Genomic DNA, 21,741 nt, shown 5'->3' on the forward strand with positions numbered 1-21,741 from the left:
AATTTCAACTTTAAATCATTTAATGGAGCTGTTAGTTTACAAGAAAAATACATACATACATATATACATACGCATGCAAACACATATATGTATACATATGTATTTTGGGTAGCAGCTTTCTCTGATTGAATTAATACGTTGATTTATGTAAATTACACTAATTCATATTACTCAATTTGCTATTTAATATTCATTGCTTGACTGGGTGACGTTCGTGTTCTCGTTCTTACATGTGAATCGTTCTTTTTTCTTGATATTTATTATTCATTGCACTGGAAATGTTTCGGATTTATGTTATTAGCATTCACGTGAATTGAGCTTTCGAATTAAAGTCCTCTGTTTGGGTGTGTGTGTGTGTGTGTGTGCTGCGCAAGTATTAGTGCACGCACAGCGTTCAGTTTCAATGCTTTGGAAGCGTCGGCGTCTGTGTGAGCTGTACGTGTGACTAAATCCCTACTCTTTAATGATAAATTAAATGTATGCATAAACCAAACCACTTTTAATTTTTAGGTTTCTCACATCTATTTGCAATTAACATTTTTAAAAACATTTTTCTTTTTGAGCTAACAATCTGAAGCAAATCAAGTACGTTTATTGTTTATAACAATTTTTAACTTCAGGCTAAATTATAGGCCTTGCTAAGTTTATCCAATAGGGCTGGATTGTTTTTGGGAAACTTCTTAATGCCATCCATTATGAAAGCAATCACTGCAAAAATGGAATTTAAAATTAATTGAAGATTTTATAAATGAAACACCTGCACCTACTTTTCTTCTCCTCCTGCGACATAAGCATGGCTAAGATATTGAATTCATCATTTTTGCTTATCTCGAGTAGCACTGCAGCTGTTGTTGGCTCCTTGTTGGGCACATAGAAATCCTGCAATGTGCGCAATAGATCCGTAAATGTGTCCGAATCAAAGCCGGCGCCAAGTATTTTGCACAGGCTTGGTATTTCAATAGATTTCAAATAGTGATATTTCTGATTTGGCGACAGTTCCTTCCATGTTATATAAAACTGGGCTGTGCCGGCTGGAGCAGCTGGAATGCGCTGTTAAAAAAAGGATAATTAATTGTGAAATTATAAACTTATAGTATTTCACGTACCTCCATTGAGCCGTCGGCGGATTCTGTGACTTGCGTTTCTTGCTCAGTTGAAGTAATTATTGTATTAGATTTTTTAATTTCGACTATTTTTTCTATAGCTTGGGTAGTCTTATCGGAGTCTTCAGCTTTTTCGGTTTGCTGTGAGGTAGTTTCAACAGTTTGTTCTACGATTTTGTTACTATTAGAGGTATCTTCTGGTTTTACAGCTTGAACTGGCTCAATAACGACATTTTTTTCTAAGGACTTTGTACAATTTTCTGTGACTTTTAACTGAGCAGCTGGTTGCTTGGGTTCCTGAATTTTTACATCTAATTTTTCCTTCGCTTTCAAGGAATTTGGCTTAGTTACATTCTTATCTTTTTTTGCCTTTTTCACTTCCTCAAAAGGTCCGCAATTACTATTGAATATCTTATCAATTTCCTCATCCGATATGCGCAATGGCTTTTGCTCATCCTGGTTGGGCCGGGGCGACACAATGTCCACCACAGGCACACGACGCATGGGCTGCTTTGAGCGCTTGTAAGCGGGCTTATCGAATGGTAAAATATCTACAAAATCGTCGCGACTTTCACTAAAGTTGGGACCGTTTTTGTTAGCTGTAAATTGGGCACAATTAGCTTAGTTCAATATAAATTATTTAAGGTAAATACCAATCTTGCGCAAACGTTGGTTGATGCGTTCCAAACTCCGTTTGGCCTCAAGGTTCTTGGGATCTATGGCAAGCACGGTGGTGCAATCCTTGAGAGCTTCCATATTATTGCCCATCGATTCATTCGCCTGCATGCGTCGATAATAGGCCTTAACGCATAGCTTGTCTAGCCCAATGGCCGCATCGCAATCCTCAACGCAGTTATCATAGCTATAAGGAATAGGTCAGTAGGGCTTATTTAATATGCATATGATATTCCACTTACCGTTCTAGCTTCAGATAGCATAAGGCTCTGTTGATAAAGTAAATGGGATCTTGAGAATAAACGTCTATGGCCTCAGTGTACGCTTCGATGGCTCTCTCATAGTCGGACTGTTTCACATAGTTGTTGCCACGATCTTTAATATCATTAGCTTTTTTGTGCAGTTGTGCCAATGCGTCCGTCGGAAAGTCTTGTTTCTCGGTCGGCGTGCTTGCTGCTGAGCCACCGGGGCTACCTGTGGCACTGTTTGCTATTGGTTTCCGCGTCTCATTTCCCTTTGTCACGTGACTGCGCACCGGCACGTTCTAAAAACACGCGTAGTTGTAAACGTGACGATCTCACCAGCCCCTCTTCTAACTACTCACGGTTGTCTGAACAGTTGGTGCGGGCGCATTTTGCATTGCCTGTTCTTTGCTTTTGATTTCCTTCTCCCATGAGAAGAGATCCTGGACCGAGCTCTGATAGTCACGTGCGTTCTGGCGCACTTGGAATTGCAATTCCATTGCCTTTTTTTCGCTGCTCATTTTATAATTTTATGATTGTTGTTATTCTTAAAGAGCGCTATTTTTTGGTTGTCATGACAGCGATTTTTGACTAAAATATCGATTGTGACGGGCTATCGATAGTTGTGCAAAATAAATGAGGCGATACTATCGCCTACAGCTGTATCGCCAGCTGTATTCATATAGTACGCTTTTCAACACTTTTATTTTAGTTTTCCGAAAACACCAAATGGAATAAAATTTATTTAGTTGTTGTTTATTTACATAAACTGCTGCAGCGGAAGGGAAAAGAGGGAGAAAATCAAGCATGCTCCGACTACCAGCCTTTATAGCTGCCCACGGAGCAGCCGGCAGACGTAAGTAGGTAACGCTTGACGCTTGTTGCATTGTTTTGGTTACATAAATTAACGCTTAAATTTGTTTAACACGCAGTTTCGCCTACAAAACGAATTCGAAGACAAAAACGCCGCAGACCCACTACGAAGTACTGAATGTTAAAAGCGATTGCACCAAACAGGATATACGCAACGCCTATCTGAAACTCTCCAAACAGGTGCAACAAGTGCAAGCGGTTGTCGCTGTTTACTTACTATATAAATAAATTCTCTTTGTTTATTTTTCCTATAGTACCATCCAGATGTTAAGAGCAATGCCGCAAGCGTGGAGAAAACAGCGCGCTTTGTCAAAATAACGGAGGCGTATCAGACCCTGGTGAAGACATCGACGCGCAAGGATTACGACGACAGCTTGATCTGGTATCCGGGCGGCGCACGTGAAACGATTCAGCCCTGGGATGTGAGGCCCAATTACAACCCAAATCCTGGCCCGTACTATGGCATCAGGGGCATGAATCGTGTCTCCAACTGGCAGGTGGCCTTGTTTCTAATGTCTTTAGGCATTCTTGGCGCAATCTTCGGCTTTAGCTCGGTCAAGTAAGTGGCATCTTGTTGTTTATATATCTAGATATTATATTTGTAACTTATCAGACATTCGTTTGCGCTGAGCCGTCAAGTACAAGATGAAATCTCAGCGGAGGCTAACTCTCACCATGCGGCTGTTGTTGCCGATGCGCAAAAATATGGCAATCAGGAGCAAATGCGGCGCATGGTCGAGCGCCTGGCTAGGGATCCATTGGGCAGGGCAGCAGCCAAGTAATCATTTCAACGTTTTAATCATGTTTAGACTAAATTTTTTGTACATAGTATTCAAATAGATATGTTTTATGTATGGGCTTAATGGACAACTGTTTATTCTGTGAAAGAAGCGCGAGCTGGAGCTCGCTTTTAAGGCCTAGAAACTGAAAGACAATTTGTGTAATTTAAAGCTATCTGCCCATTTCTTACTTTTTATACCCTTGCAGGGGGTAGGTATGATAATTTGTGGAGACATCTCCGAACCAATAAAGCCATATCCGTCTGTCCGTCCGTCTGTTTCTATGCGAACTGGGCTCTCACTTGTAAAGCTAGGAATGATCGGTCGAAAAGTAGGTTCTTGTATGAAAAACTTTTTTGTTTAGCGAGAAATCTTAACCAAACGCGGCATTTATTACTTTAACTAAGCATTTGATATATATGCAAAATCCTAGCAATATCGGACCATTATATCCTATAGCTGTCATAGGAACGATCGATCGAAAGTTAAGTTGTTGTATGGAAAACTTGTTTGTTTTACAAGATATCTTGACCAAACTCGGCATTAATAAGTTTTACCTTACTCCTTATATATATGCAAAATCCTATTAAGATCGGAACACTATATCATATAGCTGCCATAGGAACGATCTTTCTAAAGTTAAGTTGTTGTATGGAAAACTTGTTTGTTTTTCAGGATATCTTGACCAAAACTCGCCGTTTATAAGTTTTACTAAGCTCTTTACATTTATGCAAAGTCTTGTTAACATCGGTTGTTGTATGAAAAACTTATCCATACTTATCCATTATTTATTTGCCCAGAAGAAGAAAATAAGAAAATTTGGTCTGCAAGCGTATTCAATCTTCGGTAGCGCTTCTTTATCGATAGGTACGCTCTTTCAAAAAAAAAAAAAAAGCATAACGTAGTTTATGTTTTTATTTATATTATTTATTTCTTTTAATTAAGCAATCTTTGAGCAAATTGAACACTTAAATTAACCTCGCGTTGGGCGCATTTAATTACGTAAATGTTTGTATAGCTTGTACTTGTATATTTTTCTACTAATTTGAAGTTGAAAGCACAAAAGAAGAATGAAATGAGCGCACGATTCTCGATTGAATAATATATACTTAAAAATCCCGCCACCGAACTACAAACTAAAAATCACATATTTTCTATGAAATGCATAATTGGCTCATTACAATTACAACACAGACTTGGGCTTATCCTGGTCCAGCTCCTTGACCAGGACGCGTGCGGCAACATGCGGCAAGGCCGGCTTAAAGACGACCGCACCCTGCGGCTTATAGTCCGCATAATTCAGTTTGAAGACCTCATGGAAGCCCAGCTTCTCCATAACGCGCGCCGAATAGTGGCTGGAGCACAGCACATGGTAGACGGAGATCTGATGCTCCCGCATATACTCATAGGCACGTTCCGTCAGCTTTCCGGCAATGCCGCAGCCGCGATAATTGCTGTTCACGGAAAGTATTTTGCCATCGAGTATGCAATTCTCATTCGGATACAAATCAAATATGTTGAATTTCTCCTCCAAGTGATCCATTAGGCTGAGTATCTTTTGGAATTTGGGATGTTCGCAGGGATCGGCCAACTTATCAGCCGGCTCAGTTGCTGACTAAAAAGAAATGGAATTTGATTAGTAGGGAAATCCTTTTTATTGATTAGCTACTATAGATAGATGATGATTAAGAAAGTCAAGGTAGGCAGAAGTGGGCGTAGATTGTATTCCGACTTACAGGTCGTCGCATGAGTTCATTGATAAAGACGCCTATGATTTCGCCCTTCTTGTTGAGCGCCTTGTACGAGCAGTTGTCCTTGAGGGGCTTCACTGAGAATTGCTCCAGTTCCTTGCACTCGCCGAGATCAAGAAATGTATTCAGTGGCTCATCCTGCAAAAAGAAAGAAGAAAAAGTAAAGTTAATTAAAGAAAGGAACAAAAAAAACTGGCTCTATTAAACCAGCACAACAACTGGCTGGGCCTGTTTATGTGACAATATTTAATAAAAAAAAATAATTAACATTTGGCAAATGGAAATTGAATCTTGTTTTGATCAAAATATAAACAAAATATGCTTGCTGCATATGCGAAATCTTTGATGGAATTTTAAATAGTATAATTTGTACAAATTGTTTAGGCAATTACGCGAGACACGAGCACAACATGCGAATTATAATCAAATGATTTATGCGCACGCATTCGTTTATTTATCTATTCGATCAGCATTTATTCATAATTTATGGCAATGCTAAACGGAACCGGAGCCACAGTCAGTCAGTCAGTCGGGTTTGAATGCTGCATTATTTGCATTGTTTTTTATATTATATGTCACGCTTCAAGTTTCCAATTAATTGCAATCCAATACGGATTTTGGCCCGTTAACTGGAGTGGAAGTTTGTCACGCGTTTCGCAAGTTCTACGCGAACGGATCGTTCTGATGCGAGCGAGTCGAGCGTGAACTGGTCAACTAGTTGATGATCTTCAGAGTTTGAACTGGTTTTTGCTCTAGTTAAAGGTAAACATAACAGGTGTCTCATCAAGGGATTTCCCTGTGACTCAGCTCGTATTAAGGATAAAAGTTCAAACACTTTTGTAAATCAGGTGAAAAAACAGAAACAAAAAAGCTGCAAAAAACATTCACAAAAATCTTTAATTAATGCAAAAATCGGGTTTTAGTGTGTTCATTGAAGCCAATCCCTTGCTAATTAAAATTTATGATGCATTTATTTAAAATTGTTTGCTTTGTTTTGACTGCAGCAGCACCTGTGTCAATTATAATTAAACAATTTGAATAATCAAGCAATCTATTAAAATTAAATAAAAGAAAGGAAAAGGGAAGGGTAAGGCAATTAGAAATCAAAGCCAACCTTAAAGAAGAAAGTCTTGAGCATGGCCAGAACTTCAGGTGTATCCTCGGGACGCACCAGCTCAATGGTAACGGGGCATTCCTTGTCCAAATTGGAAGACGACGTCGACGACGACATATTGAGCACGTCCAATTTCTGGGTCAGACGGGCGATCGGATACAAATCGTTTAGCTGCAAGACGAAACAAAAGCATTAAAAATGGGCACATATACATATATATATATATATATATATATGTATATATAGGCATGTATTTCTATGTGTGTTTCGATTTATTATGGTTATTTATTGCTCTTAGATGAAAGCCAGACATTTTAATTTGAAGCACATGTGCGCCATGAGACGACGACGACGACGACGACGACGCCGACTTTTCACTTGCATTTCCACACAGCCATTTCCACAGGCATTTCCATGGCCAGCCGGGCGGGTAATATTTGAATTTGTTTTTCATGTACATTTTTGACACATCGCATAAATTATGGTTAAACAATTAATATTTCAACATGCGAAAACGGCTGAGCAAAGTTTTCAATATATAACAGAAATATGCGAAACTATAAGAAAATAGCTAAAACTATATTTAGCACTGGATACTATATATTTTACTATATAGCTGTTATTGGCAGAAACCCGATTTGATCTAATAATATGTGTGTTAATGATTTCCAATAAAACAAACATATTATCATTATCCATTTAAATAATAATAGAACAAACATTAGACACAGTGCAATTATTCTATACTATACTTTTTTTTATATATTTGTTGAAAGGGAAAATAATAATTATATAAGCCACAAAACTATAGTATTAGCGTAATTACCATATTGCAAATTTAATGAACTAACTTTTTTTCTTTAATTTTCAATTCAAATGTACTTAAGATTTGAAGAATTAATGGAATATTTTGAATCCAATTTCCCAGCATTCGCAATAAGTGGGAAATCTTAGCTCAAGCTGGGCTTAGCTTACGCCATAGGACTGAATATTGCCCAACTTGACAATAAAGGGATTTTTTTTTTCTTTGAACAACCATGAAAAGGGAAATTTACTTGTGTACTTATTTCCCTACAAAGGAACTTAATAACATTGCATTTGTTTATTTGCTAGAAATGTTGGGTATTTACTTGAGCAATATTTTTCACTTCCAACAAAAATGAAATAGTTTCAGTTTTCATTTTGTAACTAATAGCTGAGACTAAAGTTAAACCTTTTTTTATTTTCTTATAGAGAAAACAAGCCAAACATTTTAGAGAAATTTCTTTCAAGAAGCATAAAATCCGTTCCCCTATCTTGCAGTCTAGTGTAGTATTGGAATCACAAGATTGTTGCTTTATGAGCCGCGTTAATACATCGAATACTTTGCATATTTTGCGTTAAATTTAATGTAATTGCATTTTGAGTGCGTAAAGCACCAGCCCCCCCCCCCCCCCCTCTCTCTCTGCCTCTCTCTCTCCGGATTTATGCACTTGCGTATTAGACTAAATGTTTACTTTGGCATAATTCTTCGCTTTGGCGCGATCGCAGCTATTCTTGGCACACGCTATATTTATAGGGCTGCCGCTTCCCGCCCCTTTCCCCAACACGCCCCGGCCTCGTGGAGCCCACGCAAACGAACTGTGTTTACAATCGTTGACTGTGTTTACAAATCGGATTTGGGGGTCGATCAACCAGTCAACCAGTCTACTATATAGTATATGTATGATTCTATATGGTAGGCCACACTTACCGCACATCTGGAGTCAAGGATGTGGCGTTTGCTCTGCAGCAGAGGCTGCTCGTGCATATTTTGTACCTCCATAGTTGTTGTTGTTTTTGTTTTTGTTTTTGTTTAAGGTTCCTTGTGTGAGGCGTGAGAAAATGTTAAAAAATATAGTTAAAAATCCCTAGCTCTGTTTTTGCTTTTTGGCGCGCGCGTTTCTTTGGTATTTCTGTTGTTGTTGTTCTTTTTGTTGTTGCTGCTGCTTTTGCGGCATTTGTTTATTTGCCAACGTATTTATATTTATTATTGTTGCTTTGATTTTTGGTGTGTTATTTTCTTTCTTGATTGTGCGCACAAACGCACAGCTGACACACTTCACAGCTTTGACAGTTGCAAATAATGCTAATTTATTATTAAATCACACATATTCACAAAATAACGTGATTCGATATTATTGTAAATGTTTTTCGAATTAATCCTGGCGTGTGTTTTGGGTTTGGGTTTAGTTTTAGTTCAGGTGTCGCGCTCGGCATCCGCGAGCTTTAGCTTCCCTTGTGCAAACAATGAATGCCAAACATCGCGGCTGTTTGCACTTTATATATGGCAGGGGTATTGGGCAGAGTAACGTATACGCAGTGTGTGCTGAACCTGAACCCGAACCGAACAAGGCAGCCAGAGCGAGAGCACGAGCGCGAGAGAGAGAGACAGAGAGAATGAAGGCAACGTAGGACGGCGAAATTTCAATCTCTTTCAGGCAGGCGCTGGCTTTGCCAAATGAATCCAGTTCCGTTATTGCCTGCTGCCGATCACAACTGAGCACGAAGCACGAGCAAGCGAATTGCCGGACATAGCAAAAGCTAAAACAGTGTATGGCTATCGGCAGCAGCGGCGGGCAGCGACGCCAGCAGTGACGTTGGCGCTACGTTTGATTGAGCATATGTATGTGTGTGTGTGTGTAGGCAGATGAAGGTGTATGCAGAGGCAACATTTGCATTTGCTGCGGCGGTTCCACACGAGCGGATTAGACAAACAGTTGTATGCTCGTGTGTGTGTGTGTGAGTGATCAAAGAAAACCCGCTCTCTCAAACTCTCTCTCTCGCTCTGTTTACTCTTTCTCAGTGAGATCAAAACAGAGAAGGGAACAGCGCTTTGGTATCGTGACAAGTTTGTGAATAGTTTATTGCCGGTCAGTCACAGCCGCCGCTTTCCGGCTGCCTGTTTGGAGTTTTGGCTGATGGGAGAGGTCAATTTTGCACGCTGCTTCCGGATTGAGAAAGCGTTTCGCTAAGTAGTTGACTAAAGTTATGATAAGGGAGTCATATGGTGTTATATTAATTGAATTAATTTCACACATTGCAAGTATATTTGTTAATTGCACTAATTAAATTTGGCAGCACGTTAAGTTGGCTGCGGCAAGTAACTCGTTCATGTTACGAGCGTTGCTGTTGTATTTTAACCTGAAGTTTAACCTAAAGTTAAGCTATCGCGCTTTAAGTGAAAATGAATGCCTGCCTTGCAATTGTATTGTTATCTAGTTTGTTGCACTTATGCAAAATGCCGCCCCTTTAAATTGACAGCAGCTCCTCTCGAAATGCCGCTCATTCAACTATGTCAAATATTTGCCGCTTGTCAACGAGGTAAGATGTATCTAGATCGACTGCTAACTGTTTGCCATACAAATACTCTCTCGCAGAGCGCGAGCCAATATTGCAGGCATTTCAATGCGACACTCGGCACTGAAGAGATTAGAGTGGAGAGAGAGAGGGGGGGGGGGGGGTAGGGGGGGGGCAGAGTTGGAGGTCAGTCGCGCTGGGTGTGTTTGCATTGAAGGTGCCGGCAATACTTCGAGTAGCTCTTTGTTGTTGTTGTTTTTTTTTTTTCGTTTTTCTTGCCATTTTTATACCCTGAACCCATTAAAAATGGGTATAAGGGTATATTGTATTTGTGCAAAATGCAAATGTATGTAACACGCAGAAGGAAGCAGCTCCGACCCCGTAAAGTATATATATTCTTGAACAGCATCAATAGCCGAGTCGATCTAGCCATGTCCGTCTGTCTGTCCGTATGTATGAACGCAAGGATCTCAGAACCTATAGGAGCTAGAAACTTGAAATGAGAAATAGATGTAGGTGCTCCTAGTTCCCGCGCAGATCGAGTTCGTTTCCGATAATCGATAACTTACTCCGTTTCCAAGCAATCGATAAAAATATCGATATCGATATCCCAATTTTGGTAAATAATAAGAGCTAGAGTCACGAAACTTGACATATAGCTTCTAAAATAGAATATATATATGCATTTGATGTTGGTAGAAGAGGGTTCAGGGTATCCCCTAGTCGGAAGCTCCCGACTAGAACCTCTCACTCGTTTTTTTTTTAATCTCTTGTTTTCTTTTCGCCAGCTCTGTTTGTGTTCTCCTCCGATTTTGTTTACTTTGGCGGGCGTGCGCTCTTGTCAATTGGCAGACAGCGAAGCGCAGACACATAAATATGCATACATATATACAAAATTTTTTAAAATATTTATAAATATTGTTTATTAAGTTATTATTTTTTTTTTTTAGCTGCGATACGCTGGTTTATTGACTTGCCAACATTTCCACCGAATATTTTATTTTCTTTGTTGTTATTATTTGGCTTAGTTTTTGTTATTATGTGCGCGTTTTGCTTTTATTGTTGAAAATTGTCGCCGATGAGCACGTGATAGGGTTTTTTTTTGTTTTTATAAAACGTTATACATATGTGCATATTTTAATTTATATGGCAATATAGCTTAGTCACATTGGAAAATTACAAAATAACTCTTGGCTTATTTGCGCTGAACCTGTTTTTTTTTTTTATTATTATTATTTTTTATTTTATTTGTCGTGCCTTTGATTGTTCTGCGAACCGAAGAGTTCTAAATTTAACGTACAGACATTTTCGAACTGATTTTACAAATATAATCTATATAAGATCAGAGTCAAATTGGCCAAGCCTTCTCGCGGCCATAACGTGGCTCATTGTCTTTATTGTGCTGCCTTTGTTGTGGTCAATTGCAGGTGTTAAATGCGTATTTATATATTCATTACCTGGCTGACTGTCTTTTTAATTAAGGTAATGTGATTGCAGCATTTTTGGCATGTCATAATGTGGATATCAAAATATTATGATTATTTTTAAATATTTTTTGTGCTTATTGCTTTGTTTGACACTGGCTAACATGTCGTATGCTTATTACGTATACGTACAACGAAATGTGTGCGTATGTGTCTTTTAAATTCTTCCTAAGATATTCGTGTTACATACTACAAATTTATTTAATTTAACCTATATTATGAGCCTATTTGTCTGCAAGAAATATAACCTATATAGCCTGTAGGATTTACTGAGGTTTTTGAAAATCGCATAGAAAGGCAATTTAAATGAAAGCAAAGCTAGTGGAAGAGGAATAGAGCATATACGTGAGGGTGAGCGAAAGAGAGAGTCAGAGAAAGAAAAAAGAGAGAGAGAAAGAAATGGGGGAGAGAGTGTGACTGAAAAGCTAATCAAAGAAAACGAATGTGAGATAGAGAAAGACTTTTCACTACACAGTGAATTAAAGTTATTTAAAATATGATGATTTAAAATCATGAGAATCGCATAGAGGGGCGATTGGCGTAACAGAAAGAAAACGGAAGTCTTAAACAAAATTTGTCGTCTGTGTCTCTAATAGAAAGACAGTTTCATTAAGAATTTACTTATTAATAAGTTAAGCAATGCTTCCCACAGCTTGTACGCCGACTAACAACTGTGCAAGCTACCGTTTTCCCGCATTTTTAATGGGCAAACCGTAACAAATAAGAAGACGGGATTATTTTTAGCTGAACACGTTGATTTTTATCGCGTTTTAGTGGGCAATTTCAGTGTGGCTAATAAAGTTATTCGAATATGATAAACAAATTAGGTAGCCTGTTGATATGGGAATTTGGGTAAATTCCTATTGTAAAATGGATTTCCAGTCGCCCATTTTCAATTCTAATGAGAGTAGAATTGAAGCAGTGCCAATGCCCATTTATAAACAGAATGCTGAGCTATTGTTGCGCAAATTGGAACAATCACAGATTTTGTATAATAATTACGCAATCAAGTCTCGTATCGGATAGATCTTGGCTATGCTCAATTTATCGAACCTTGTGAATGCAAACTCTAATTTGGCTTACAAACGTTTCGATTGCATTGTCTAAACAATTCGCATGCAAATTTTCATTTTCATTTCGAATTTCCGCTTGATTTGCCGTATGTGTATGTGTGTGCGCCGTGTGTGTGTGTGTGAGGCGTGTGTGTGTGCTTCAATTTTTGCAATATCATGTGACTAACGAGCTGTATAACTCCTTCAGACTTCAACGAGCCGGTTATAAAACTGATTTGTTATACCCTAACCAAAGGTATATTCATTTTATCATGACCCTTGCGAGCATATAGCTTATATATGTAGATATATCTATATCTGGATCAGAAGAGTCCAGGTATGTCTTTTCCTGTGCAAATCCCTCTGCTTTGAAGCTCTCTAAATGATCGAAGCCTTATAGAGCTAACGTAGGAACGATCAGTCGAGGTTCTTGTACGAAGAAACTTTCTTAATTTTCAAGATATTTTCTATCTTATATCTTAACCTATATCGCAGCTATTACTATACACCCAGCATATGAGAATGGAACCACAATATCATCTATCAGCTAAGATCTATCTGCAACAATTGATCGGAATTCGAGTAAATCTATGTATTCTTGAGTATTCATATCCTAATAATATTCTAATAACTAACCTAATAACTTATTGACTTGTTTTTTTTTTGGATTTCTAAAGTTTGTGGCCCGTGTCGAAAGTCAATTTAATGCGGTCTGTCAATTCAAACAGACTAATTGACAATTTACACATGTTCTCAGTGCGGGGCACCTTACGATTTGCGACTCGCAATTCGCAATGTTTAGTAGTTCATTTAATTATTCATAAGGCAGCTCGCACACGTCTTGGCTTCTTGTTGTTTTTTTTTTTATATATTTATTTTACCTGCATGAATGATTTTATAGTGCGCACGTTTTACGACTCTTAATGATCCGTCATCGTGTGTCGTGGCTGCAATTTTGCTTGCATATCGATAATTATAAAGACATTAACGCCGTTTAAGTGTGTACTCCGATCATTTGCCTAAGTATCGCACATAAATCGCCAGCTAAATATGATTTAGATATCTGCCGACAAATACATTTGGATTTGCCACCAATCGAGAGTTTATGTGGGAACTATCCCAGTTGACAGTTCAACCAAAGAATCATATCAAACAAGTAAGAGGTTCTAGTCGGGAGCTTCCGACTAGGGGATGCCCTGAACCTTCTTCTTCCAACATCAAATGCATATATATATTCTATTTTAGAAGCTATATGTCAAGTTTGGTGACTCTAGCTCTTATTATTTACCAAAATTGCCCAAAAAACAGGATATCGATATCGATTTTTATCGATTGCTTGGAAACGGAGTAAGTTATCGATTATCGGAAACAAACTCGATCTGCGCGTGAACTAGGAACACCTACATCTAAAATTTCAAGTCTCTAGCTCTTATAGGTTCTGAGATCCTTGCGTTCATACATACGGACGGACAGACAGAGGGACATTTTTGCAGTTATGCTTAAAAAAGTGTCACAATCTATATTTATCGATTATTACAAAGGTAAAAGAAGATATTGAAAAAGTTAAAGTCGATATTTATCGATTATTACTCAAGTGAAGGAAGATATCGAAATATATATGATACAAATATATTTTCAGCTTCAGGTCAACATTTGCATCAAAACCTTACGCCCTTTCCGGCCATTTTTCATGGGTTTCAGCTTATAAAGACGGCTTTTACCTGCTTTGCATTTAAAAGACTTTTAAGAACTTCTAGTATATCAGATTCTTAACGCGGACACAGTTTCGCTGATAAAACACACCTGGCCCAACCTATTTAGTTTTTTTTTTTAATATAGTAAAATGTTTAAACGATTCAAGGTCAAGTTTGGCTTGAAATCAATCTTAATTTAATGCTGTCCAGGCCAGGTTAAACTGCAATTAAGCTGTGTTGATATTCTAACTACATGTAATTAATAAAAATATAGCCCAGTGCAGCAACATTTTGTTTTCAATATGCAAATCCAACTAGGAGAACCAGCGATTATGACACGAGCGCTTGAAAATTTACAATTTTAATGGTTGGGAATATTCGCTAGAGCTTTGAGTTGGCAAAGATTTATGAGTTTCCAGCTTACGGCTGGTTGTCTCAATAGAAAAACGAAACCCTAAGTGCAACGAATCAGAAACACACTTACTTAATTAACACTTAAATCAAACCAATTGAACAGGCTTTGAGTTAGAGGCAGACAACAATTAAACTAGCTAACATAACTTGCAAATAAAGACATAACAGCATAATAATAACATTAATGCAGCTTCCATTATGTTACGTTACATTAACATAAATATAGAGCACTGTTAAAGTTAACATTATTTGCAGCTGTTACAACTTTTACTTAACTATGTTCCAGTCTTAACGACTTTTGGGTTAGCGCAATTTTCTATTTCCATTTGGGAGTGACAAAAAACGACACGCGCTGCTAAAATGACTTACAATTAGCCCTCTTTGCCATAAATTAAATATTTACATTTTAAATATACAATAAATCATTATAAAATAAATAACAAAAAAAGCATTACATGCGCGTATTTGACGCGGAAATACCCTGTGTCGAATCTACAAGTAGGGCGATTTGAAAATTAAAGTAAATTAAAGCACAACCATAAGTAATTGGGTTTAGTTTATTCTAGAGTCACAAATGTTTCTCTCCGTCTGATCGGGAGTACAGGGTATTCAACATAGAGGCGCGTGTTATGCTTTTGACCAGGGCATGACATATGCTAAATAATGTTAAATTAAAGATATATAGCGACAGGTATATATCATATTTTATAACAAAATAACAGACCATGGGCAAATAACTATTGCAAAAAAGTTCGGCTATATATTGTTCAAAGTCTGTGACTTTTCCGACAGGTGGGCAGCTGTGTGTGTGTGTGTATCCGTGTGTGTGTCTGTGTGTGTTTGCTTGTGCTTGACAAAGCGGAATTGATTTGACCCCAGACCCAAAGGGGGGTAACTGGACAAATGGCCCACGGTCGGCTGGAGCTGGAGCCGTTGTCGTCGTTGTCGTCGTGTGGCTTTAAGTCAACATTAAATGCTAAACGTGACTTGAAACTGAAAGCCAATGTCGCCGTCTATGCCACGGCGCTGCATGCGGCACCGATGCAATTGCCAGCTAGCCAACTTTGCCAACTTGTCAAGCTTTCAATAAACCTCAAAAGCCGCCTTATCAGCCGGGCCGTGAGCAGCTGCTCCCAAGCCCAAGCTTGTGGGTGTTTCTTGGCCATAATTAACAGCGCCTCGAGGCACGAAGCTCGGTTGGCAACAAACATTCGAGAGCTACAGCATTTGGGTTTAATTGTATTTTTCATATCTTTTTAGCTTTGAATTTATTTCATTTTTATTTTATTTGATTTGCGCCTGATCAATATTAATGTTACGTTCTAAACACATTAAAGTGCCTTTATCTCGCCAGACACAATGCACGTTTCCAACAATCAACTATGCCCCATTATCATGAGCGCAGCATTAGATCTGTGTGGACTCTAAAGTGGTTTAAAATTGGCAGCCAAATCCAGCATTGAATTTGCCTACTGCTGAATTTGCCGGGCAATAAAAATTCATTAGCTGCCAGTTTATTAAATTGCACCCATAATATCAAACCGTCATACGATACTGTTTACCATGCATGTGTATTACACGCCAGGGAAACTGTATTTTCACAAACAAAACAATTTGTTCATAAAGTGTGTCATCTCTCAATATCAATGTTATAGAATCAACTGATACTCTACAGTATCTGGCGATCTCTTCTCGAATGGGTTGAACAAAACAGTTTCGAGGCGAACCATTCTAGTTCTTCAAAGTGTTCACTTTAGTGTGTTTTCGAACACTGTCTCGAATCGAAGTCGAAGATCCAACATAATTCTTAACTAAAGTAATTGCATTAAATAGCTGGCTTCCAAGAAATCACTCGTTATTTACATTTCGTATATTTTCTATGGTATTTTGGAGAGGTATAGCCTTTCAAGTTCCTCACATGTATCATTCATTCAAAAAAGAGTTTTAGTGCGAGACTGTTTTCATTGTGTTTTGAACTCTGTATTCAAATTCAAAAAACATTGTAAAGTAGAAATCGATAATTATTTATAATTGCTACATTTACAATTTAAAAAAAAATCAATTCCCTCAGTGTTTGAGAAACCATTAAGACAAAAAATCTGGCTTATATAAATGTGTTTTATAACACTGTAATCAAACTCCAAAATAAGTCTTAATTAAAGTAATTACAGTAGATGGATGGCTTCTAATAAATCAATCATTTTTTCTCTTATGTTTTTTTTTTTTGGTATTTTGCAGAAGTAAAACGCAAAACTCTGTAAATTTGATAACGTTTCTTCGTATTTGAAATATAAAAAATCTTACAGCAGATTTTTATATTTATGTAAGTATATATTTTATATATTATATATTTTTATTGTTAATTATTGAAATGAAAACTAAAGCCATTCGAGTAAGCGAGTTTAAGTATGTGTTCACAATGAGCCATTTTTAATTAGCAGGTGTTTTTGTCATTCCCAGAAGTTCTCAATTTCTTTACAAGCCAAGTTTCAGTTAAATTTTCTTCATAAGATGTTTTACAACACTAAAAATAACTGAAGCTTAGATTTAACCACAAAAAAGCCTATAATATGTCATGTCAACTATGTTAAATAATTAATACTTTAAGTAGCTACAGATTTCGCAGCTTTTCAGAGAAATTCCTAGAAGTTTCTCCAATAATCTATAAACCTATATCCCGATGGAAACAATATACCCATTGTATACCCCGTTTGGCTTCGCTTGTCACATTTGAAATGCATTTTAAATTCGTGCATTGCCAGCTTAAACTTATTGGATCATCTCAATTTGTAACGCACCGAGAGATAACTCTATAAATATAAATATCATCAGGCACATTTAACAACAATGTAATTTGGCTGTCAGTCGTTAAAGCGAAATGCATAAATTGCCAGCATATTGTGCGAATCTCCATCTCCAATGATATATATTCATTGTCGCATTTGCATTTAGTGCAGTGCACTGGGACATGGATTACGCGAGCTGTCGGCTTAAAATGCGAATGAAACGATACAAAAAAGCCGGAACTGGATGCGGCGCGGGGAAGTAGGAAGCGGGAAGTGCCAAATGGGAATGGAAATGCATGTGGATGTGGCAGTGGCAATGCGAGAGCTTAAAGCTCAATTAAAATGAAATGCTGCAAAATGCAAGATAATTCTTTACATATGCCACCATGCAGCACAGAAATCTGTCGTTGTTGTTGTTGCTTTTCCTCACAGTCAGCTAATCTGGCAGCCCTCCCACCCTCCAGCCGCGCTCAAGCCTCGCACGGATGCGGCAGCAGCAACAGAACAATACGCATACGCCCAGTTTGCCGCACTCGCCTCTCGGCTCCTCTTCTAGCTGAAAAGCAAACAGACAGCAGCTAAATTGTTGGCAGGAAGCCAGCCAGGCAGCTGGCGCACAACACAACATCATCATCAACATCATCATCACCATTATCGTCATCATCATCATCATCATCATCTTCTTCTTCTTCTTCATCGTCATCGTCATCGTTATGATTGTCATTGTGTTTGCCGCTTGGCTGGAGTGCAGTAGCAACAAGCTGCCTCGGGGCTCGAACCACCGTTTCACCGTTTCGCGCCCCTCTCTGCGATTTTGGCTGACACAATGTTGGCGCCATTTTGCTGTTTGCTTTTCCTCTTGTAATAAAATGAGATCCGGCATGCTGTTTCCCTTTGACGCTGTGCTAATGATAATGGCATCTGTATAGACTGAGCCAGTCCTCGACTTGTTACAATATGCAAAGTATGTTTTCCATTTAAGCACTTGAAAATTCAATGACACAACTCGAGCCTTGCGCGTAGTCTGTTCGCTGGGGAGCTGACTTTTGAGGCGCGCCCCCTTCTGCCTCTGGGGCTGGCCTCTTGACAGGAGAGCTGCTTGTCTTTGTTGACAGATTGATTTTAATGTGTTTTTATTGTCATTGTTATGTTTCTATCAAGATGAGAGCAGGCAGGTCCTTTGAATGCTGCTGCTCCTTGCCTCAACGTCGCCTTTGTTTATCGAAGCATCATTCATGAACTGGCAAACGTTTTAGCTTAATTGGTTTGTGCCAAAAGCCGCTTGGCAATTGAATTAAACAGCTTTTACTTTGAGTCTCATTAATTGTTACGACTCGCAAATGGGAAACATAATAAATCCCCATCTGAACCCCTTGCTCATTTGTTATGTGGCCAAATACGATCCAGCATAATATTCCGACTCGTTTATTTAATTGCATGAAAAATGATTTTTCCATTCTGCTGCTGCCATTTGCCGAGTGCGCTCATATTTCACACAGACCTCCGGGATCTGGGCAACGGCAGCTGTGAATTCTATGCAAAAACTTTTTACATTCATTTGCGTTTAGTCAAAGAGCTGCAAAAGCGCATTGGAACTAACATTTTCCTTTAAATTCGACGAAATCCATTAATTTCTTTCACAAAAGGTTTTTTATGCTGGCACTGGACTTTTGAGAAGGTTTTAATGAATTATGTATTATAATGGCAATTGCCAGTAATTTCTCTCTATATTAAAGCTTAGCTTAACATCATGAGATTTGCGTAGAGAGGCTCTGTCTCAAAGGCGTTTTATTTAAAAGGGTTAAGTTTTTAGCTAGCTTTCTTTTCAATCTTACTTCTCTTTCCTGATCTCTCTCTCTCTTTCTCTATATCTGTCTCTCTCTCTATATATATATATATATCTTTCTATTTAACGACATCTTATATAAAAAATTTACAGTTTTATATTTCTTTTCAAATTTGTTTATTCTTCAATTATGTTCAATTATCTTAAATAATTTTAGTAACTATTTTTTGGAGAGTGTCTTATTAGAAGTTATAGGAGGAGGAGAAGGAGGTGTTCTATTTTTATATTTACCTCAAGTTAGATTTCTTTAAAAATTCTCAAGTTCAACGAATAATGGTCTAGTCCTTCGACCCGAACTAATTTTATTGGCCAATTGTCCTGCCAACATTTAATTTGACCCACACACGTACACAACCTTTACACACACCCCACCTGCCCATCTGTCGTTGATTTGAATTCAATTAAGTGGACCGCACAGAGCCAAGGAGGGCGAGAAAAGGGGGGCGGCGGCGTATTAAGCTCAGGCATTCGACTTGTTTGGGTCGGCCAACTTTATTGAAGCGTGTTAAACACAACAAACTCGTAACATGAAATCCAATCAAATCGATACAAAAAATGTGAGAAAAATGCTTTGGACCGCAAGGCCAAAGGGCAGGGGCAGGGGCAGGGGAGCGGGACGGAGCGAAATTGGTTGGGAATCGAGGGCGTATACGCAACTTTAATACAAGTCAAGACGAAGTCGGGCCAACTGGACTTGGACTTCAATAAGGGACTTAGGCAACTGGAATTTATTTTTTTCCCTCTTCCCATCCACGGCAAATCAATTGAAGTAAATTCCATGTGTGTGTGTGCCTTGTAAGTTTTTGCTCTGATTTCAGTTTTTCCTACGTTTTCCTTTGTGTGTTGTCTGCATGACTTTGATTTTCATGGCTTTTACCGCGTACGTGCAGATTTCCCATTGTGTGGTGTTTCTTTCATTTTTTTTTTTATACATTTGTCGGTTTTGTTGCAGCATTTTGTAGTCGTACATTTTATGTGTGGTGTCCTGTGGTCCTGTGGGTCCTGGCAAATCGAATGTTTGCGTGCCTTACTTTCATAATTTGGTCAATTGTCACGACCTGCCCAGCCCGGCCCAGCCCTGCACCCGCTCTCGGCTTAGCTATTCAATTTGAAAATTGAAAACTGAAATCAGTTCTTTCGACTGCTTATCGCTGTGCGAACTCTAGACTCCCTTTGAATTACCCATTGATAGCACTCCATAAATAGCTGTATTTCATGTGGTTATCAATAAATACACGAAGCGCGAGGCCAAATAAATTCTTATCAATTGGTATACATAGTTAGTACAAGAAAATCGTTAAGGCTACAGAGTAACTGCAAGCAGCATGAGAATCGCGTAGAAAGGCTTTATCTCAAACAAGCTTTAGACCAATATTTAACACTAAGACAGTTAAGATTAAGTAGTTTCATAATTTTCATTAGATAACCACGACCCACTTGCGAATCGAACTTGTACATAGTAAAAATATGTGCGCATTTCCTTCAACTACTTTTAAGTTATTCTTTAAGCCAAATGCGTCTTCAAACATTGCCAAGTATTTGGGTTAATTTGTACATTATGAAAAGCTCGAGTCAGGCCTAAAAATAAAACCTTGCTCATCTTTTGAGATGTTCTATTTTTTTTTCTGTTTTTTTTTTTTTTTTGGGGGTTTTGCGCGTTGGCATGCTATAAAACTATAAAAATATTTAAAACATATATTTAATGGTCGGCAAATGCTTAGGAAAATATTTGTTTCGGCCACAGACGTAGTACATATAGTATTTATAGGGTCAGACAATTTTTTTTTTTTTTATAATTTGATTTGGTCGCTTGCCAAAAAGACTCGTAATTTCTGGTTCCGCCATTGTGTTTGTATTTATATATTAATGTATTTGCGGCATTTAATCAAGTTGTGGTCCACAAACAAAAACCTTGTTGTTCTTTCAAGACATATTCGATTTTTTATATAGCACTTGGCGGCAAATCTTATTGTGAAACACATAGAACCGGGCGGGAAAACAAATGGAACATTACCCTTATGAGCTATATACATAAATTAAAAAAAAAAATTAAATCACGTTGGGTCAGGCAAACTTACGCGTTGGAATTGGCTAATGAATGGGGCTGGCTCCTTGCTCAAGAAATTGACGCAGCTGTTGATGAACTAACACTTCGTATTTTGTATTTGATTTTTTTTTTTTTTTTTTTTGGCTCGACCAATCAAAATTTTTGCGGCGTGTCGTGTGTTCTTTTAAATCTGGGCGCCCTGATGTTTGTGTGTTTTTTTTTATATAGTTGATTATTTTAGCGGTTGACCGTTAGCGCGCGTATTGACCACGAGGGCAACGCATTTGATACTGAAACCGAATTGTTGTAAACAAACTGATACAACCCCTCGCATTGGTGAAATGCTTTTGCGCCACTCAATTGTGCCGTTATTTGGGCATTTGAAGCACTCAAACGGCGAGCCAGAACACGGACAACCCCCAAAAAGTGCGATGGAGGAGACAACAACAAAGCGCTCCGGCTCTGAATGCGAACCTAACGCTGGGCAAGGCGAGGCGAGGCTACGCGACGCGACGCGACGCGCAGAGCGAAAGCGTGTGTAAGAGCTGAGCGAGCTTTTCCAC

The 21,741-nt window shown here is 38.3% G+C and overlaps 3 protein-coding genes across 4 annotated transcripts; 1 reads left to right on the plus strand and 2 right to left on the minus strand.

Moving 5' to 3' along the window:
- Positions 1-504: 504 nt before the first annotated feature.
- On the minus strand, positions 505-2,607 carry LOC115760950 (RNA polymerase II-associated protein 3). Its single transcript, XM_030702539.1, has 6 exons — positions 2,383-2,607; positions 2,021-2,322; positions 1,757-1,965; positions 1,107-1,702; positions 768-1,050; positions 505-708 (listed from the first exon to the last, which is right to left on the minus strand). Exons 1-6 carry the CDS (start codon positions 2,539-2,541, stop codon positions 617-619), a joined length of 1,641 nt encoding a protein of 546 aa, XP_030558399.1. The 5' UTR covers positions 2,542-2,607; the 3' UTR covers positions 505-616.
- A 117-nt stretch (positions 2,608-2,724) lies between these two features.
- LOC115760959 (dnaJ-like protein 60) lies at positions 2,725-3,756 on the plus strand. Its single transcript, XM_030702551.1, has 4 exons — positions 2,725-2,880; positions 2,953-3,073; positions 3,148-3,452; positions 3,507-3,756. The coding sequence occupies exons 1-4, from the start codon at positions 2,828-2,830 to the stop codon at positions 3,673-3,675; spliced, it is 648 nt and encodes a 215-aa protein (XP_030558411.1). The 5' UTR covers positions 2,725-2,827; the 3' UTR covers positions 3,676-3,756.
- An 844-nt stretch (positions 3,757-4,600) lies between these two features.
- Positions 4,601-21,446, minus strand: LOC115764311 (dopamine N-acetyltransferase). 2 transcript variants are annotated; one of them, XM_030707253.1, is made up of 4 exons: positions 8,270-8,463; positions 6,538-6,708; positions 5,409-5,561; positions 4,601-5,287 (listed from the first exon to the last, which is right to left on the minus strand). In XM_030707253.1, the coding sequence occupies exons 1-4, from the start codon at positions 8,339-8,341 to the stop codon at positions 4,856-4,858; spliced, it is 828 nt and encodes a 275-aa protein (XP_030563113.1). In that variant the 5' UTR covers positions 8,342-8,463; the 3' UTR covers positions 4,601-4,855. The 2 variants fall into 2 exon arrangements, with proteins under 2 accessions (XP_030563113.1, XP_030563122.1); XM_030707262.1 differs by lacking the exon at positions 8,270-8,463 and adding an exon at positions 21,210-21,446 and having other exon boundaries at positions 4,602-5,287.
- Between the last annotated feature and the right edge of the window lie 295 nt (positions 21,447-21,741).

This window comes from Drosophila novamexicana, unplaced genomic scaffold (assembly GCF_003285875.2).
Source record: "Drosophila novamexicana strain 15010-1031.04,08,12 unplaced genomic scaffold, DnovRS2.1 tig00000008-arrow-pilon, whole genome shotgun sequence".
Taxonomy (NCBI): domain Eukaryota; kingdom Metazoa; phylum Arthropoda; class Insecta; order Diptera; family Drosophilidae; genus Drosophila; species Drosophila novamexicana.

Bases quoted from the DNA above. Each gene is read 5' to 3' on its own strand.
- LOC115760950 (XM_030702539.1), bottom strand. From the start codon at position 2,541: ATGAGCAGCGAAAAAAAGGCAATGGAATTGCAATTCCAAGTGCGCCAG. The intron at 1,966-2,020 runs GTAAGTGGAATA...TATTCCTTATAG, and splicing joins TGCTATCTGAAGCTAGAACG to CTATGATAACTGCGTTGAGG. The intron at 1,051-1,106 runs GTACGTGAAATA...TTTTTTTAACAG, and splicing joins CCGCCGACGGCTCAATGGAG to CGCATTCCAGCTGCTCCAGC.
- LOC115760959 (XM_030702551.1), top strand. From the start codon at position 2,828: ATGCTCCGACTACCAGCCTTTATAGCTGCCCACGGAGCAGCCGGCAGA. The intron at 3,074-3,147 runs GTGCAACAAGTG...TTTTTCCTATAG, and splicing joins ATCTGAAACTCTCCAAACAG to TACCATCCAGATGTTAAGAG. The intron at 3,453-3,506 runs GTAAGTGGCATC...GTAACTTATCAG, and splicing joins TTCGGCTTTAGCTCGGTCAA to ACATTCGTTTGCGCTGAGCC.
- LOC115764311 (XM_030707253.1), bottom strand. From the start codon at position 8,341: ATGGAGGTACAAAATATGCACGAGCAGCCTCTGCTGCAGAGCAAACGC. The intron at 6,709-8,269 runs GTAAGTGTGGCC...TTCGTCTTGCAG, and splicing joins TCCTTGACTCCAGATGTGCG to CTAAACGATTTGTATCCGAT. The intron at 5,562-6,537 runs GTTGGCTTTGAT...TTCTTTTTGCAG, and splicing joins TCAAGACTTTCTTCTTTAAG to GATGAGCCACTGAATACATT.